The 16,327-nt window shown below is 46.0% G+C and overlaps 1 protein-coding gene across 1 annotated transcript in view; it reads left to right on the forward strand.

Moving 5' to 3' along the window:
- Nucleotides 1-16,327, forward strand: part of GDPD1 (glycerophosphodiester phosphodiesterase domain containing 1) — a 31,549-nt gene that overhangs the window by 11,984 nt on the left and 3,238 nt on the right. The window contains exons 3-9 of the mRNA XM_035140108.2: nt 6,631-6,766; nt 8,348-8,393; nt 8,697-8,815; nt 9,090-9,179; nt 9,562-9,695; nt 11,906-11,965; nt 13,450-13,501. Of these exons, the coding sequence (XP_034995999.1) occupies nt 6,631-6,766; nt 8,348-8,393; nt 8,697-8,815; nt 9,090-9,179; nt 9,562-9,695; nt 11,906-11,965; nt 13,450-13,501 (637 nt within the window). The remainder of the gene's footprint in view (nt 1-6,630; nt 6,767-8,347; nt 8,394-8,696; nt 8,816-9,089; nt 9,180-9,561; nt 9,696-11,905; nt 11,966-13,449; nt 13,502-16,327) is intronic.

Below are 16,327 nucleotides of genomic sequence, written 5' to 3' on the forward strand. Positions count from 1 at the left end.
TGGACTAGATGACCCTCGGGGCCTCATCCAACTCTACAGCTCTATGATTCTATGACCTGCTTACTCAGCCAGTTGTTCTTGGACAATAGCACTTGGATTAGCTTCAGTCCAATCCGATCCAGTGTTTCAGAGCTACAGCAGAGACCCCCTGAGGCTCTTGTCTTGCTTATAAATTATCTCAATAAAAATGTTCAGGTTGGGCAATAGGCTTATTCATTTGTCCTTTCCCTGAGCTACAGAGATGTGGGTGGCATTCCTCATTTCCTGCAGGTGGCATTCCACATTCCCTGCATGCATTCGGTGTCCTTTGAAGGGTCTGTGTGTCTGAAATACTTTAGCGTTTCCTTTCATGTATAAACAAGAGCTGCTGTTTGCAGAGGACATAATGACATCCTCCCTTCTGTTAACTTCTATTAACTCCTCTTGAGAAAGGAAGCCATCCAGCACGTGGGGTGGGGTTGGCTTTTCCAGGTCAGGGAGGCAGGCCTAAGCTGGAGAAGGAGAGGCTTCTCCCTTCAACTCCCCACCTTCCTTCCAAGATATCTTTTCACTTTTGTAGTGGCAGACAGATGTCTTGTGGGCTCTGTGTTGTCAAGGTGTCTCCTTCCTTCCACAATAAAAACAGATGAGAGAGAGGATTCTCTTGCTTTCCTCACCAGCTTCCATCTGTAGTCGGATGGCCCTCCCAAAAAAAAGTAATAGCTGTAAATCTAGGAACCCCTAGAACAGATTTAGAGTTCATGCAGGGAGAGAGGAAGACCAGTTGCACAAACACGAACCTTTGCATCAATGGAACACATTAATTGAATTCCAGCCAATGGATTTTCTCTTAATATTTTGGAAAGTAATATGTGGTGGAGGCAATACTGGTGTGCAAGTTGTGGCTTGCCCAAGGTTGCTTGCTTAAGAATAACATTTGAGAGTAGAACCCAGGAGAAAAGTTTCTGTTACCTTCAAACCAAAACATAAAACTGCCTTCTAGTGCTGGCTTTTCAACAAAGCTGAAGCCCTGAACACAGAAGGTCACTGTTGTGAAAGTTAGATAGTTTAATACGTTTGTGTTACTTCTTGGCCTTGAGGCTGGGAATGCCGTGCAGAAGTTTGCCGTGAGCCTCCTTGCCACATGGATACACATTGGAAAAAAGTTACAGCAGAGGGCAGTGAGAAGAGGCACCTGTTCAGTGGGCTAAAGTTATCAGATGTTCCTTACAGTCTGCTGCAAGGGTCACAGAGAAGTAAAGGTCAATGTATTTCCTATTTGCCACTGAGAGCTGTGGCTTCTGAAACAAAAGAAATCCAGGGTGGGTGGGTGAATGTCAAAGCTTGTATTTCATAGACAATATCCCTGGATTAATTAACCTTTTAGTAAGAGGACACCCAGCCTTTCAACAGAGATGCCACAAGTGGCTGCAGTCTGGGGCAGGGGAAAGTGATCCATGCAGGCTTGAATGTGCCAGAGTCAGACCTGTGTGGCAACCAGCCCTCTCCCTAGTACTGGGCTGATGGTTGCCTAATATCCCAATGCTTTTAGAGGCAAAACACACAGGGCACACAGACTGCATATGTTCTATAGCACATACTAGACTAGACAGATGATGGGGACAGAGTACTGCCAGCAAATCAGTGTGGTGTGTGTCCTGATTTGAGCAAGGGCTGAAGAATCAGCAGAATTGGCTCTGTGATGTGGAATCCCTAGAGGTATGAAGTGATAAAAAAATATTTGTCTATCTGGATCAGGGACTCAGGTGCACGTCTCCAGGGACTAACCTCTTTTTGCCAAGAAGAACAGACGCCATGAAAAGCAAACACATTCAGTTATCACATGTGAAAAAGGTGTACTGAAATTAAGCATTTGGAACCACAATGGGTCTTGTGGAAGCTTGAAGGCTAGCAAATATATTGTGGCATAAGCTCAGCGGGCCATAGTCACCTTCAGCATTAAGTGTAATCCTGAATTGCCATGATACACCTGTAGCAGCAAAACCAGACGTAGTTAAACCTGCAGATAAACATATCTCTCCCATATCAGTCTCTACAGCCACAGCAGGCGCTGTAACTCTCCAGCAGTTTGACTTCACCCCTGAAGGCACACTCTTCCATTGTCTCCCAAGACAGACGGATGCCAACAACAACAATCCAGGGTGGTGCAGTGGTTAGAGTGCTGCACTAAGACTTGGGTGACCAGGGTTCAAATCCTCACTCACTGGGTGACCTTGGGACAGTCAGTCAAGCTCAGCCTAGCCTACCTCACAGGGTTGTTGTAAGGAGAATGTGGGGGGAGGGTGAATATATATGCCACCTGGAACTCATTGGGATGTGGATGGCACTGTGGTCTAAACCACTAAGCCTCTTGGGCTTGCCGATCAGAGCGTCAGCAGTTCGAATCCATACTACAGGGTGAGCTTCCATTGCTCTGTCCTAGCTTCTGCCAACCTAGCAGTTCAAAAGCATACCAGTGCAAGTAGATAAATAGGTACCACTGCGGCAGGAAGGTAAATGGCGTTTCTGTGAGCTCTGGGACTCGTCACGGTCCTCTGTATGCCAGTAGCAGTTTAGTCATGCTGGCCACATTAATAATAATAATAATAATAATAATAATAATAATAATAATAATGATAATAATGATAATTTATTATTTATGCCCCGCCCATCTGGCTGGGTTTCCCCAGCCACTCTGGGCGGCTTCCAACAGAAAAATAAAACACAGTGATCTATTAAACATTAAAAGCCTCCCTAAACATGACCTGGAAAGCTGTCTGGCCTGAAAAGCAAGATTAGCACTGCACCCCATAGTTGCCTTTGACTGGGCTTAACCGTCCAGGGGTCCATTGGAGGAAAAACAGGATGGAAATAAAGTCCAGTGATTAAAAACTTGCACTAACTGCCCATATGTTGCCAGGTCAGATTCAGTGTCCTTGTATAGTGGAACCTCGGTTTTCGAACGTAATCCGTTCCAGAAGTTCATTCAACTTCCGAAATGTTTGAAAACTGAGGATCAAAGGGCTGTCAGCAAGTTCAATGGGGGAAAAAATGAGAAACTTGCCTTGGATGCCATTCGACTTCCAAGGCACGTTCGAAAACTGAAGCATTGACTTCCGGTTTTCGGTGTTCGGCTATTGAAACGTTCAGCAGCTGAGATGTGCGAAAACCGAGGTTTGACTGTATTATTTTACAAGGCCCATAATAACTTGAGTCCAGGATATCCTATGGGCCATCTGGATCCTTGACATTCCTATTGGTCATCCCTCATGGCTCAGGTGCATGGCTCTTAACTGCTAGAAGTCCCAGGGCTGTTTTGCAACCTACACACTCTCCAGTAAATTCATTAAAGTTGCTACCGGTAGGTATTACTTCAAGGCTACCTTGAAATGTGTGGGCTGTGGATTTCAGCATTACAGTAATTTCAGAATATCATGTTAGAGTTGCCTCCCCCCCTCCCCCACATCCATTTCCTCTTTGCAAAATGGCAAATTACTACAGATTTCTCAGTGGGGAACCAGAAGGAACCACACATGCACGATTCTTTGTGAGGGAGTTGTGATTATAACCCAGGAATTGATTCAGGTTTTTAAAGTTTTTCTTTGTACTTAGTAGTATTATCACAGCTAGTACACTTTCTTCCAAAGTGCTAGGCATTGTCAGAATTTTCCTAGCTTGAACAAGGCTGTTGAAAAGGGCCACAGGCAATTCTAATCTCCATGGCAGCTAAACAACAAAGTTTCCCCTCTTCTCTTCCTTAGCTCCGCTAAAGCAGACCTCGGAGGGAGGTTCTTCAGATTTCATAAAGATTGTGGTGAAGATTGGCTTTATATAAATAATGAAGTGTCAGGATGTGCCTTGCTAATTGCTTGCCAACTCTCTTGCTTTTGGTAAACTTGTTGGCTATTCCTTTTGACATTTCAGTTCCCTCTGAACTCTACAATCCCCTCTTCCTGCCTAATGCATTTATTAGTATTAGTAGTATTAGTTGCATTTGCAGGCCACCTTTTCCCCCAAAAGCTCAAGGTGGTATATCTGCTTCTCCCCCTCATTTAATCCCCACAACAACCCTGTGAGGTGGGTTAGGCTGAGAGGCAGTGACTGGCCCAAGGGCACCCAGTGACCAACACTCGAGCCACTGCACCACACTGGCTTGCCAACTCAGGATTACACTCAATGGATTGTCGGCCCACAAAAGATTATGCCATAATAAATTTGTTAGCCCTTAAGGTGCCGCAAGGCTTTTTGTGGTTTTAACGTGCACTTTTCTCACATGCAAGAGCAGCTGTGTTCCCTTTTCTTTGGGTCTGTTCTTCCTTGGAGAAGGAGGTTGCTGTCACTGGATCTGTGTCCCTGAACCTCATAGATGAAACTGCGAAGAATATTCTTTATTACTTTCTACCTCTAGGGATTCCGCAGCACAGAACCAATTTTGGTGACTCTTCAGCCTTCATTCAAATCAGAATATGCTCCCTGCAAAGCCACCACCTGAGATAAGCCTTTAGAGTCTTCCATAGTGTTCTTGTGTTGTGTTTGTTGCCACGAATGCAAGTGTTTAACATTACACAGCAACTTCGTTTAATTAAGCACGCAACCAAGACAGTCAAGGGAGCTGTCATCTACTTGGGCTGGGTGGCTTCAGTGTTCCCTATACGGCAGGAGCTCATTAGTGCCTTTATTGGAGCCTATGGGAAACGAAATGGAGACTTTGGTCACTCGGATGTTTTGCACAAACACAGTGCCTTGAATGAAGACAAGATTCCAGGGTGCAAAGTTTCCCGTTTGTATATTTTATCTGATATGGGAAGAACGTGTAGTGTTGATGCTTATCAGCCACTACACCACACTGGTTACCGGAGTGGTTTAGCAGCATTTTTTTAAAAAAAGAAAGGTTTGTCAGCATTTTTAAAAACAGCTCTATCATACCAAGTGTGTTCGGGTCTGATTTCAGCAAGCTAGCCAGCGCATTGATCCTTTTAGCTTTTTCTTGCACTTTTATCCCGCCTTCTAAGCAGCTCAGAGTTGTGTGCTTGGGGTTTATCCCCATACATCCTCACAGCAGCCCTGTGGCGTAGGCTAGGTTGAACAGGAAGATACTGACTGCCTTAGGGTCACCCAGCAAGGAGGGATTTAGCCTCGATCTAGCACTCCTGTTCACTAACGCCAAGCAGTGCATCTTGTATACCTTATTTATAGGTGGAAAATAAACTATTCAAAACCCTAGTTTCAAGTCCTTGAAGAACCAGTATGTAAATGGTCAGTAGCGATTGGTGCATCACATTTTCCTACTAATTCTGAGGCTGGTGTGAAAAAAAGCATTCTGCTATTCTCTATCTTTCAGAATTGTCAGAAATCTCAAAGTGTGTGTCATTATGTTAAAATCCACCCACCGAAAGCATTTTTTTTTAAAAAAATGTGGCAGAATCAGCAGGGTTTCTGGAGAGGCTGGAGGAGCAACTTGGGTTTCATACAACATCAGCCCGCTGCATTGCAGATCCTACATCATTCACAGGCCACAAACAGAGAGAGAAATACTCTCAGCTGAATTAATTCTAATGCACTGGACTGTTGGAGAACAATGGATAAAAAGTTAGGTTACTCTGGCCCCTGGTGGCAGAAAGAAGTACCACAGCCTAAATAAAAAATGTCCCATGATGTGCTAAGCCAGGGCTCAATGACATTTTCAGCCAGATCTGGAATTTATAAGCAAGTGCTGTAGGCATCACCCCCTCTGGCTATTTCTCTAGCCCTGGAACAGCCCCCTGCTACAAGGGGAGCATGCGCTCAAGGGATCTGGGTAAAAGTGAGATCCAGTGGAATTAAACAGACCCTGGAAAAGAACGTAGAGGTGAGAGAGGAAGTGGGAAAGAGCGTCACTCTCTCAGCCTCTTTCAGCTCCATGTACTTTTTGAGGGAGGAAAAGGTAGCGGCCCTCACCACATCATGATTGAGGGGACAGTGGGTGGGAGGCTTAGAGGCTTTGCAGGCACCACTGCACCCATGGGTGTCTCGCTGACAACCCCTGGGTTATGCAGATGTCTAGAGAACTGAGGCAGTTTCCGGGTTTAGGGAAGTTTTTTTTTTTTTGTATTTAATGTTTTATTATGGTTTTATATTTGTTGCAAGCCCCCCAGAGTGGCTGGGGTAACCCATTCAGATGGGTGGGGTACAAATAATCAATCACCCATCTGTGTCTATCTAAACATTCAATTTGTACAGGTGGCCTAAATTTGTGCAGGTGCACATTTTGAGGCTGAAAAGCTCCCTCCACTGTGGTTTATAAGGAGAAAGGAAAGGACTCATTTCCTGCTCTCTGGTAGCACTTGTGCAGTATATAGCAACAGAATGCTCACATTACACTCTGCAAGACTTGTAGGGTTATATAGCATAGAGAAGGGGGGCAGGGAGAGAAAGGAGATATTTATCTTTATCTCGCCTCTCCTGAAATGCCTCCCTTGCCTGTCAGGCCTGAATGGGACCTCAGGGTTCCTGTTCCAGTCTGGCTGGAGCTCTGTTCTGCCCTCAGAACGGCAGGCGACATGGACTGAAACCTAAGCTGCATATTTTTTTTTAAGGTTTGGGACACTTCTCTCCATGCTGCCACACCCCCCCTCAAAAATAAAGAAGCTCAAATTTGCTTTCTGCCTTCAGTGCAGTTGACGTTGGAACCGATATGCTGGAACTTGACTGCCACTTGACGAAGGATGAGCAAGTTGTCGTGTCTCATGACGAGAATCTGAAACGGTCGACCGGGGTTGATGTCAATATATCAGACCTCGAATACTCGGTAAGTTGAAATAAGCACCCTCTTCTTTCCTCCACTGCTTATGCACTCCATAGGTCATCAGACTCCAACTCCTTGCAGTTTGGGGTTGGTTTGTTTACATGATTTACAGTGGTGCCTCACTAGACGAATTTAATTCGTTCCACGGGTCTATTCTTATAACGAAAAATTCGTCTAGCGAATCCCATAGGAATGCATTGATTTTATTTTAAAAAATTGCCCATAGGAACAACATTTAATTGAATTTCAATGCATTCCTATGGGGAACCGCCCTTTGCTAGATGAATTTTTCGTAAAACGAATTCGTCTAGCGAGGCAACCTCCGCTAGAAAAATCCTTTCCTTAAGCGAAAATTTCGTCTTACAGGGGCGTTTGTTTGTTAAGCGAGGTACCACTGTATATGTTGCTAAATTGACGGCATAACTCGATGCTGTTTGCATACAAATCATGGGACTCATAGTACAAAAGGTCTAGAAGGCTGTCTGTAAGACTTAGAAAACAGTTAATAATGTGCTTTAAGTATTCTAAATATAGAAAAACAGTGCAGAAGGTCACATCCACAGTCCTGCAGATCTCCCCTGCTGAGGCTTGCAGCTCGCTGAAGTAGCTAAGAAGGCTGGTAATGGACATGCCCATTTGAAAAACTCACATCAGGCTCTGATATTATAAAATGCAACACAGTGGCGGGGAACCTCTGGCCCAGGGGTCAAATGTGACCCTCTAGCTGCCTCTGTCTAGCCTTCTGAACTTTCCATACCCCTTCCCTGGCCCTGCTCTGTACCACAAATATTTTTGCCTGGCTGCAAGGTTGATCATGCCTCTTGCTTTTCTGGATGGAGCGTACAGAGGGGTGTGTGAAAATGTGTGTAGAAAACTAGCCTACTGTACATAAGCAAGATCTGTGTTAGTTGTTCTGCTCACTTTTGCCTCTGGCTGCACCACCAGTTGGCATGGTGGTCCTTGGAAGGTTCCCTTAGGCTACAAAAGGTTCCCTACCCCTGATTTAATGGGAAAGCAAAGGTGGGATTCCTTCAGTGGTGAAAATGGATTGTATGTTTTTTCTGGAGCTCCATAATGGTAACACTGGTATTTCTTTCCTCCCTTGGATGCTCTGCAGTGGTCTCCTTGTTTCAGGATCTTTCTGTTGTGCTTCCTCTTAAGCTGGTCAGCTGAGGCGCGGAGGGCTCCCAGCACTCAGCTGAGCAAGCCTCCATCCCACTCCGGTAGCTCTCCCTCTAGGAAAAAAGCACTGTATTTGATTAGTTCTTCTATTTAAAAGTCAATTTCTAGCCTAATCTTCCTCTGCAAATTTGTTTGTGTATGTTTAATAACATTCCCCCCTCGTTTACTTCCTTCACAATAAGACCAAACGTTCTTTCTCTGCAAAGATTACTCTTGTTCCTGTGACTTAAAAATAAATTCCAGACAACTCTTCTCTAGATATTTCTTTCCAGAGCGCCTGATGTGTAAGGTCTGAGAGGTTGAAACAAGGCTGTCTCTGGATGATGATGATGCTCAATCAGTTTGTGTAAATCGGCATCTGTGTGGAGTTAATGCATCCATGTCTTTTTTATTTATTTAAAGGAACTCCCACCCTACCTCTGCAGATTGGATGTGACATTCCAGAAAGGTAATATTTGGAAGACCTTACCACTTCTGAATTGTTGTTGTTGTTGTTGTTGTTGTTGTTGTTCATGGCATTGTTGGGTTTCTTTATCCTGAACTTTCTGTCATTGGAAGTTGCTGCCAGCCAGTGTAGGCAATGCTGAGCTGGGTGGACCCGGTGGTGTGACAGCAGCTTCATACGTTTACCCAGCACCAAATCAGCTTTGTTGCCATGTAACATGTGAAACAACTCTAGCTCTCCCCGTTACAAATGAGGGCAGCTTGCGGGTGTCCCCAGCAGCAACCACATTCTGCTTGTGTCCATCAGAGTGCCATTGTGAAGGTGAAGACAAGCGCATCCCTCTCCTGAAAGAGGTATTTGAGGACTTCCCCCACACTCCTGTCAACATAGACATCAAAGTGAACAATGACGTACTGATTAGAAAGGTGAGACCCCCCCACCCCACCCCAGTCTGGTTCCTCTCAAAAGCCCATTTGTGTATTTCATCAAACTGGGAGAACATTCACCACTGGTCCTGCTAGCTAGGGATGGTGGGAGTTGTAGTCCAGTAACAGCTGGAGACCCAAGTTTGGGAAACCCTCATCTAGAGAAATAATAAACAATGACTTGAGGACTGAGAAATAACATTAAAGAAACTCTTCCCCATTGTGTAACTGCCAAAAACAAACAGCAGCCCCTCTGTGTTCATATTGATCTCAGGTCTCAGAGTTGGTGAGCCTTTACAAGCGAGAACATCTGACGGTTTGGGGCAACGTCAGTCATGAGATAGTTGAAAAGTGTCACAAAGAGGTAAGTGTCCAGCATTTCATCCTGATAAACTTTCTCCTGTCAATGCTTTTCTCCTGTCCTTCCTCAGGGCCATGTACAGAGTTATTCCTCCCCCCCCCCCCGCCCCTTGCATTTTATCCTCACAACAACCCTGTGAGGGTAGGGTGGGCTGAGAGAGATTGTGAGTGCCCCAAGATCGCCCACTGAAATCCGTGGCTGAAAGGGGATTTAAAACTAGGACTAGCAGATGCTCTAGCAGCTTTTAATACTATACATGTCCCCTCCCCCTTGGGGCCGTGTGGTAAAGGTTGGGTTGTATATGCGCCAAACGAACTGGCCTTAGTTGTGCATTAATCTTGCTGTGTTTGTGCCTTATTTTATCTCTCACTTTCTATTTCTCCAGAATGCCCACATCCCTATCCTCTTCTGCTTGCGACGTGTCCTGCTCCTCCTCGGCCTGTTCTATACTGGCCTTCTGCCTTTCTTTCCCATCCTGGAGGAGTTCCTGGAGATTCCTATGCCTTCAATCATTCTCAAGTAAGTTGCTTGTTTTGCAGTGGTGCTAGCGGCACAGCGGGGCCAAGCTCACCTGGTTCCTCAAAGCTTTCGCAGAAACAGAAGGAAGCTGCCTTAAAACAGGTCAAATGATTTGTCTTCTGTAAGCCAGTATTGCCTACTCTGAAGAAAAGGTTGTGGAGTTTGGGACTTTTTAGTTTAGAGAAAAGGCAAATAAGATGATTTTTTTTTAAAAAAAATCCTACCCTTGTTCTGTGGTGTCACTCAGAAGCCTTTGGTTGCTTTTTGATTTAAAAAGAAAAAGAAATGCTGAATTCTTATAATCTGTGCATAAATCATGCACATTTATTTCTGTTGCTTTCACAGAATTACACCATTCAATTCTTAATGCTTGAGTACCGTATATTCCGGTGTATAAGGCGACTGGGCGTATAAGACGACCCCCTACTTTTCCAGTCAAAATATAGAGTTTGGGATATACTCACCTTAATGAGTATATCCCAAACTTCCAACGCACACCAATTAAAAATTTTCTGTATCTCTTCCTCTCCCCACTTTTTAAACACCAGTAAATGAAGCCAAAAGAGAGACATCAGTGCTTAAATGCACAGGTGTTTAAATGCACTTACTTGCAGGCATGCTAAGAACTACGGTAGCATTTCATTCGGAGGGAGGGGAGGAGAGGTGGGGAAAGGGAGAAGGGGAGGGAGCCTGCTCCACTGGCACTCTGTTGTTCCAGGCACTGAGGCGAGGGTGGGGGGAGAAAGAAAGAGGCTGCCGTTTTCCGTGCACGCTTTCTTTCTGTGCTTTTCTTTCCCCTCTTCCTGCATGGAAAGAAAGCGGCAGTTGCTTACACACACGTAATTGGGTGCCGCTTTCTTTCCCTGGAGGGAGGAGGGAGGAAAGCTTCGCGTGTCCCCTCTCCCTGCACGCGGCTGCTGCTTTCTTTCCCTGCAGGGAGGAAAGCCCCACGCGTTCCCTCTTCCTGCACGGAAAGAAAGCGGCTGCTGCTTACACGTGAGTAAGCGGCTGCTGCTTTCTTTCCCTGCAGGGAGGAAAGCCCCACGCGTTCCCTCTTCCTGCACGGAAAGAAAGCGGCTGCTGCTTACACGTGAGTAAGCGGCTGCTGCTTTCTTTCCCTGCAGGGAGGAAAGCCCCACGCGTTCCCTCTTCCTGCACGGAAAGAAAGCGGCTGCTGCTTACACGTGAGTAAGCGGCTGCTACTTTCTTTCTCTGCAGGGAGGAAAGCCCCACGCGTCCCCTCTTCCTGCATGGAAAGAAAGCGGCTGCTGCTTACACGTGAGTAAGCGGCTGCTGCTTTCTTTCCCTGCAGGGAGGAAAGCCCCACGCGTTCCCTCTTCCTGCACGGAAAGAAAGCGGCTGCTGCTTACACGTGAGTAAGCGGCTGCTACTTTCTTTCTCTGCAGGGAGGAAAGCCCCACGCGTCCCCTCTTCCTGCATGGAAAGAAAGCGGCAGCCGCTTACACGGTCGCTGCATATGGCGGGGATGCGTCTGCAGGCCGTTTTTGAGCTCCCCCCACTGTATGCGGTGACCGCAGAATCTTATACCCGGCGTATAAGACGATCCCCCAACTTTTGAAAAGATTCTCCTGGGTTCAAAAGTTGTCTTATACGCCAGAATATACGGTAATTTAGTTTTTATACTTGTAAACTGTTTAAAGGCCTATTTTTTGCTTATGAGTTACATAAAGTAATGAACTGCTGTTATTACTCTGCATAAGCTAATTTCTTGCTAAGCACAGAAGGAGCAAGAAGCTAGACATGAAGGTTTGTCCCCAGCTTTTTTTTTGGGGGGGGGAATCTCATTCATCCACCCTTGACTTCTGAGAGAGAAAGGCTAGAAACCCATATAGGGGTGTCAGTGTGCTCCTTGCACCAGCAGGGATGATAGTAAAAAGGATCCGGGCTTCTCTATATGTTTTTGAAAGGGTGGTGCTCGCATTCCAATTTCCTACATTTTTCATGTTGAAACTGTGTTGCAACACGGCCTTGTGGCCTTTCTCAGGCTCTGAGTGCATCTTCCAGCCGCTTGGCATTGAAGCCCAACCAGCTCGATATCTGTGCTACACTGAGCACGGAACAACAGGAGGCCTCCTGGGGCTGCTGTTGTCGCCGAGACCATTGTGATCCCTTTTCTGTTTTCCCAGTTGCTAACAGCATGTATTAAAAAGGCACTGCTGTAAACATGAGTTCTTCTCTTCTCTTCTTAGGTTGAAAGAATCCGAGAAGATCTCAAGGACTCAGCGGTTTACCATATGGCTTACTGACGCGTAAGGCTACCTGTCCTCCTCTGCCCTTTGTCCTTAGTGCCATCATTCTCCTCTGGAGCAGGGCCTCACCCCTCTCCCCTAATGCAGTGCTTCAAAAGGAGTAACCACACCTCTTAGGGCCTGTTTTCAAACGTTATCCCCAACTCCTCCCCTGATCCCACTACTCTTGCTGCTTGGGCTTCACAGTGCTTCCCTGACCCACAGCTCTATATCCCAAATGGTCAGGCTCTTTGCTTAGGCATACAGTATTCAAGTCTCCCATGAGCCCAGAACACCCATCTCTGAATGTTTCAGTGCCTTGCTCCAACTAGCCTCCACTGGTGGGTTATTCTTTCTTTTTGCTGCATCTCGGCATCCTCTGGTGCTGTAGAATTACCTGACCCCTCCTTCCCAAGGAGGTTGCCTGTTCATTGCTCTAGCCTTGCCACCTCCCAGTTAGCAGGCACAGCCAAAAAATGCCACAGGGGCATATCCTGCTGATAATGTACAAAGTGCTGCTTTGGGGAGGAGCCAAAACACTAAAGATGTTGCTTCGCCTGGTGAACCTCTCCCAGTCAGAGTAGACAAAGCTGGACTTAAATGCACCTGAGGCCTGGTAGATAATAAAGCCCATCCTGTTTACCCATACTTTTGAAATCATCAGATTATGGCTGCGTTCAGACAACACTTTATTCCGTCTTCCCCGTGTTTCTGTACTGGTCAATTTCTACCTTCTATGTGATCTTTCACACATTGGAAAAGCCACTTCAGAAAATCTAGTGGAATCTAGCGGAGGCTTGGCACTCATTTTTCTGTATTAATTTTTCAGGGTGGGGGGATGGATCTGTTTGCACCCTCATAAACTCGAGAATTCATGTTGTCATTTTACATGCTGACATTTGGGGCAGTATTCCAGCTGCATGCAATTCCAGCATACAGTTCTTTCCCACCATTTAAAATTGAGTAGAACATGGCAATTTTATCGTTCTAAAAGCCACAGTTCCGTAACTCACCAGGTGCCTCAGTGTGAAAGGAACGTTAGAAGACGTTACAGGTAGGTAGCCGTGTTGGTCTGGCGTAGCCGAAACAAAATAATTTTTCTTTCTTTCTGTAGCTCCTTAGAGACCAACTAAGTTTGTCATTGGTATGAGCTTTCGTGTGCATGCACACGAAAGCTCATACCAGTGACAAACTTAGTTGGTCTCTAAGATGCTACTGGAAGAAAAAAAATTATTTTGTTAGAAGACGTGACAGAAGTGCTAGCGTAATAACCAGTAAAACTAGTGCAATAAACCCCACGTCTAAGTGCAGCTTGTATTGCATTAATTTGTCGGATGCCTAGAGTGCTAGTTTAGTGGAAAGGGAGGTATAACACTCTCACTCTCTCTCTCTCTCTCTCTCTCTCTCTCTCTCTCTCTCTCTATATATATATATATATATATATATATATATAAAATCACACCTTTGATAGGCATGTCAATGATCTTACTATCCTGTCATTGCAGATTGTTAATGAGGAAAGCATTATTTGACCACCTCACTGCTCGAGGAATTCAGGTACGGTGTAACATAGATCTTCTGAAATTTTGTGTGGGAGCTGCTCTGTTCTGTTCTCATCTCCAGCTGACCTCAGAAAAGTCTGTTGTAAACAACACATTAAATAACTTGGCATGTGTTAAGTGGGATCCCACATAGTTCACACAAGCGCTACATTGCTTCCCACATCCGCTTAACCTGTAGCAAGGGTGGGGAGCCTCCTTACCTCCTTGGGCCAGATCCATATCGGGATCAGCCTTGAGGGCTGAATTTGACAGCTCGATGGCGCCCTCCGCTTGTCAGTCACTTGATGTCACATTGGAACTTCAAAGCACTTTGCAAAGAGCTGCTAAGAGGAAGTTTTTTTCTCCCATATTAGCAGGAGATTGTGTGCGAACCCCTTCCTTACTGGATCTGGTCTGCATGGAATCCTGCCAAACAGAGCACAATTTAACCCCTGCTCATCAGCTGATAGGCAGAAGTTGAATCCTGCTCAGTTTGGCTGTGCACCCTGTTGCCTGTAATAGGTGTACAGCTGATGCAGGATTTAGCCCCACTTTCCCACCCATCAGATGACTTCACAAGCAGGTAGGCATGGGGGACATGGCCTGGCAGGCCCAAAAATTGACCCCTGCTGGCCAAAGGTCTTCCACCCCTGCTTTTTAGGATTCTAAGGAAAGCCAGTATGAACATCCTCTTTCTGATGTGCTGCTGATGCTTCGAAAGTGACTTATCTGATGCCAAAAGATAGTTAACTCCTCCTGACTGACCTAGTACCTGAGCAAGTGACTTCCAGCTCACATTATACTAGCTTTGATCAGCCTGTATGCACAGCCACCATGGAGCACGCCTGTACACTGGAGATCGTGCTTCTGGTCCTCATGACAACAGGGCTGGCTGTTGTTTTTCCACTTAGGGGAAATGTGGATGAGCAGCAATGCTTGACCTTCTCACCTCTGGACAAGCTTCATGCTCTTGTCTTGATCCTCCAGTCTTTTTAAAAACATTTTGAAAAGAACTCTGCCCAGTTCACGCTGGACAGCAACTGTCCCCAGGAGGACAGTTTTCTTTTTGCCATTTTAAACACGTTATGGTGGGGGTGGGTGGGTTGGCTGTTTATTTGGGTTTCGGCACTTGTTTAATTTTGTTACCTTTGTAATTTTTATTTCTTGGTTAGTATTGTTTTTTTGTGTGTGTTTTATATAGGTTTTTAATTTGTTTTTAGGGGGAGGGGTCAGGGCTGCCTGGGAGTGGGTCCCAGCCAACAAAATGGCTGGGGCAGGTTCCACAGGGGGGGGATGCACTGGGACAACCGATCTCAGTGATCACGGGTAGGAGGAGGAGTTACGCTAACACCAGACCATGTCATTACCGAGGAGGCAGGTTTAGTCGTTGTCTGAGGACTATCCCTGCCTCCGGGTCTGGTCCTGACCGGATGGATACTGGAATCAGCAAGGGATACCCACACGACCTGAAGGTGCTGCTGTGCAATGCCAGGTCAATGAGCCATAAGACCACTGCTATCCATGACTTGATCGTGGATGGAGGACTTGACCTGGCATGTGTAACAGAGACTTGGTTGGATAATAAATGATATTGAACTAATACTCTGCTCCCAATCCTCCGTGTTTAAACTATTGCCAATTAAATGTGTCAGGCATCCCCAAACTTCGGCCCTCCAGATGTTTTGGACTACAATTCCCATCATCCCTGACCACTGGTTCTGTTAGCTGGGGATCATGGGAGTTGTAGACCAAAACATCTGGAAGGCCGCAGTTTGGGGATGCCTGCCGTAAGTGATATAGCAGATGATGATAGGCCATTTGGGAGTCTTCTTCCCCCCCTACCCAAATTCCACAGTTGAGCATCTCCGGTTTAGTTAGATCAAAACCGCTATTTTGTAGTTTATCCACACACAAGCCCCCCAGTCATGTTTCCAGTGTTGACCCATCCCTCCAACTTATTTATGCACTGCACACTTAAACTGTGGCATTTGCTCTTGCAGGAGGCAGCGACGGCCACCTCGGGTGGCTTTTAAAAAGGACTGGATAAATTCACGGAGAAGTATTTTCAACAGCTGCTAACCACAATTGTTATCTTCTGCCTCCTCAGTCAGAGGAAGTAGTGCTTCTGAATACCACTTGCTGGAGACTGAGGGAGACTGTGTTCAGGTCCTGCTTGTGGGTTTCCCACAGGGATTTGGTTGGCCACAAGGCCTGATCCAGCAAGTTTTGATTTCTGTTTGACTCCCTCCCTGCCAGCTGTTGAAGAGAAGAGAACAGCACTGATCCAAGTAGTTTGCGATTTATATTTTTGTATGCCACCTTGAGAGAGTTTTAACTCGGAAGGAAGTAAAAGAATATCCACCCCAGGGCAATCGCCCCGGGCACATTTTCATGGGGGGGGACGGGGCGCTTCTTATACCACCCTCCCCAAGCCAGCCCTGCACCGCTTAACAAGACTGAAATCATTCCAGCCTTACAAAGTGGCTCGTGGCTGCCGTTGCATCAGCAGCGAGGGCAGGACTGGTGCGCAGTGGGCTCCTTTTGCCGTCCGCACCCCTCCCCCCCTGGCGCATGTGTGCACCCTGGGCGCCATTAAAGCACCACTGTATCCACCCACTGGCCAATGTGGCCATTTAAAGTAACATAAAAGGAGGGGGAGCCTGCCCCAAAGAGCTTGCCATGTCTGTTGCAACAAATTAAATCAACAAAGCTCAAAACATCAGCAGACACCTTCACGGTACTCTTTTCAGCTCCTGCTAATAATAATATTAAAATACAATAATGTTTTTGTTCAGGCAAACTACCCAGCTTGTAGAAATCAACATGCTTTTTATTCCCCAGC

This window comes from Zootoca vivipara, chromosome 15, assembly GCF_963506605.1.
Source record: "Zootoca vivipara chromosome 15, rZooViv1.1, whole genome shotgun sequence".
In the NCBI taxonomy this organism is placed as follows: Eukaryota; Metazoa; Chordata; class Lepidosauria; order Squamata; family Lacertidae; genus Zootoca; species Zootoca vivipara.